At 37.7% G+C, this 2,565-nt stretch overlaps 1 protein-coding gene across 1 annotated transcript; it reads right to left on the reverse strand.

Moving 5' to 3' along the window:
* Window positions 1-1,569, reverse strand: LOC111377283 (probable galacturonosyltransferase-like 9). Its single transcript, XM_023000358.1, has one exon. It carries the CDS (start codon window positions 1,409-1,411, stop codon window positions 215-217), a length of 1,197 nt encoding a protein of 398 aa, XP_022856126.1. The 5' UTR covers window positions 1,412-1,569; the 3' UTR covers window positions 1-214.
* Between the last annotated feature and the right edge of the window lie 996 nt (window positions 1,570-2,565).

Consider the following 2,565-nt stretch of genomic DNA (forward strand, 5'->3'; position numbering starts at 1 on the left):
GAATTCAATACAACCAATGTTGAAACAAATAAAGATTCATAATTTGCTTTGTAAATACAATACCAATGTATCCCAAAATTGTTCCAAATCAATGGAACTCCAAATAATTCCATAAAATGTATCCCCCACCAAATTAATCAATCTGTACAAACCTAATTGAAAATCCAATATTAATTTTTTTTTGTGAAAATAAAAAAATAAAAAAATAAAAAAATCAAATGAAATAACTGGACAATTCAATCAAATTTGTGCTACTTCCACCACTAGAGAATCCCAAACCCAACTGCTGCTGCTGCCATGTTTGTACCTTCAATTTCCCCTGCTGATGGGGCTTGTACAAATCATAAGGCGCCCAAAGATGATCCAACGGACAGGGTTTGTTCTCATCAAGCCTCACCCATGGCTTCCCTTTACCACTCCAGTGCAATAGGCTCACCGGTCCAGGGTGCAGGCCTCTACAGGATCCTTTCACATTGTCCCCTCCTAATCCATGCTGGTTCCATCTGTGATCAATGGGCTCCACATTTCCACCGAAAACCAGCAAAAATGGAGGCAATGAACCCAGTTCATATATACGTTTCTTTCTCTGAAGTTCCATCCAGTTCTCAATTTTCTTCTGGTAATTCCCTCTTCGCCACTTTTCTAAATCCATTACCATTACACCAGTGTTGAAATAACAAGGGTTTCTTGACCCGAACACCCGTCTCAGAACCGGGTCGGACCAGAATGCGTCCGTGAAGTATGTGGTGAAATTGGCGTGGCAGTATTCCGGGGCTCCAATTACTTTGGATCTGGGGATGGGGGTGTTCCAGAGCTTTTGAATGTCGTCAACCAGGACAAGATCCGAATCCAAGTAGATGACCCGATTGACACATGAATCAAGAATGTCGCCCAGATAGTTCCGGACGTAGTTTAACGGGTTCTCCAGGGCGGTCCGGATGGAGGAGGAGATTAAGTTGATCACTGTGTCTTCACGAAATATGTAGACTTTGAAGTTGAGTGAAGGGAAAATGGATCGAACAAGTCGGGACAGGACTCGCGGGCTGGTTGAGTCGAACTCGGCGGCGATGAAGTGGAAGAAAATCTGCTCTGGGCAAGACGCGTGACGGAGAACAGAATGCACCGCCGCCACCGACCCGCGTAGATACTCCGAGTCAAGAGTCATCGCCACGTGAATCAGCGACGGATCACATAACGTCACAACCTGCCCCTCCATTGTCGCCGCCGACGACGAACAGTCGACGCCGTTCCGGTAGTCCGGGGCCTCCGAGAACCCAAAAAAGCTATTAAATTCCGATTCAGACACCCCAGAATTCGGAAAGGAACGAATCCCAAGACATATCAACGGTAAACAAAAAAGAATCAGAAAAAATCCAACGTTCTTGATTAACCCGAATCTTGCAAGAACCATTTTTTCTAGAGAGAGAAAAAAATGCTTCTTGAAAGGATCGAAACTTTTTCTCCGTATGTATGTATATATTTGTTCTATTGAAAATGCATAATGCAGTAAAGCGAAGAAAGAAAGGGAGGGCTCTGGAGAAGGAAATGCAAGCTAAGAATGTGTAGTTAAATCATTCCACGCGTATATATACAACGGCAATGAGTGGAATGGAAAAATGCAGTGTCAAAATTCAAACAAAACGCGTTTTCACTTCTACAAATGGAGAAATTAAATTGAAAATTTGCAGTAAAAATAATTAATTATTCAATCCTGTGCATCTTTTTGTGATTTTATATGCTGTAGATTCTGATAGCACGTTTCTCATTTCGATAATTTCATATTTGTTTGAACGTTATTTTTTGAAAAAATAGGTTTTATAATAATAATTTTTTAAAGAATGCTGGTTAAAAAGTAGAAAATATTTGAAATTTATGGATATAATTATTTTATTATGAGAATGTATAATTAAAAATAAGTTTTAAAAAATGAGACTCAGGAATTTAATTTCACGTATACTCAAGATATCTACTCTATTATGGAAACAATATATTTTAAATATTAATGAAAATTTTCGTCAAAGCAAAAATAAAAATAATTATAAGTTCGTGATTGCTAAGAAACATGAAGTGAATAAACGTTGTGTAATCCAATTACACATGTAATTAAAATTTGAGTTTGGCCAACTTTCTTGTAAACTTAAGCTTTATCAAAAAAGCACTTATTAGAGCCTGTTTGAGCCACATTATAATGAGAATAAGAATGAGAAATAGAGTCTTTATAGGCTTCACACCAGAAATAAAAATTCAAAAATGGTGGCTTGATGTGATGGATAACGATCATATTTTTCATTTTAATGAGGTAAAAATGTGGCTCAAACAGGGGCTTAAACTATTGTTGGAATAGGCAAATTGATCTCTAGTTATTAGAAAAACATATTTCACCATTTTATTATGGTAAATTGTCATGCATGGCCCGAAATCTTTGTCTTCAGCTTAAAATTTTTCAGTCCAAACCTTGAGATCTTGGAACAACTGCCCTCAAATCTTTATATTATTGGCACTGTTGATCATTTTGGATGAACTTCAGCCCCAATTTGACGACCATTATTATGAAGATGAACATAT

This window comes from Olea europaea, unplaced genomic scaffold (genome assembly GCF_002742605.1).
Source record: "Olea europaea var. sylvestris unplaced genomic scaffold, O_europaea_v1 scaffold1632, whole genome shotgun sequence".
Classification (NCBI taxonomy): Eukaryota; Viridiplantae; Streptophyta; class Magnoliopsida; order Lamiales; family Oleaceae; genus Olea; species Olea europaea.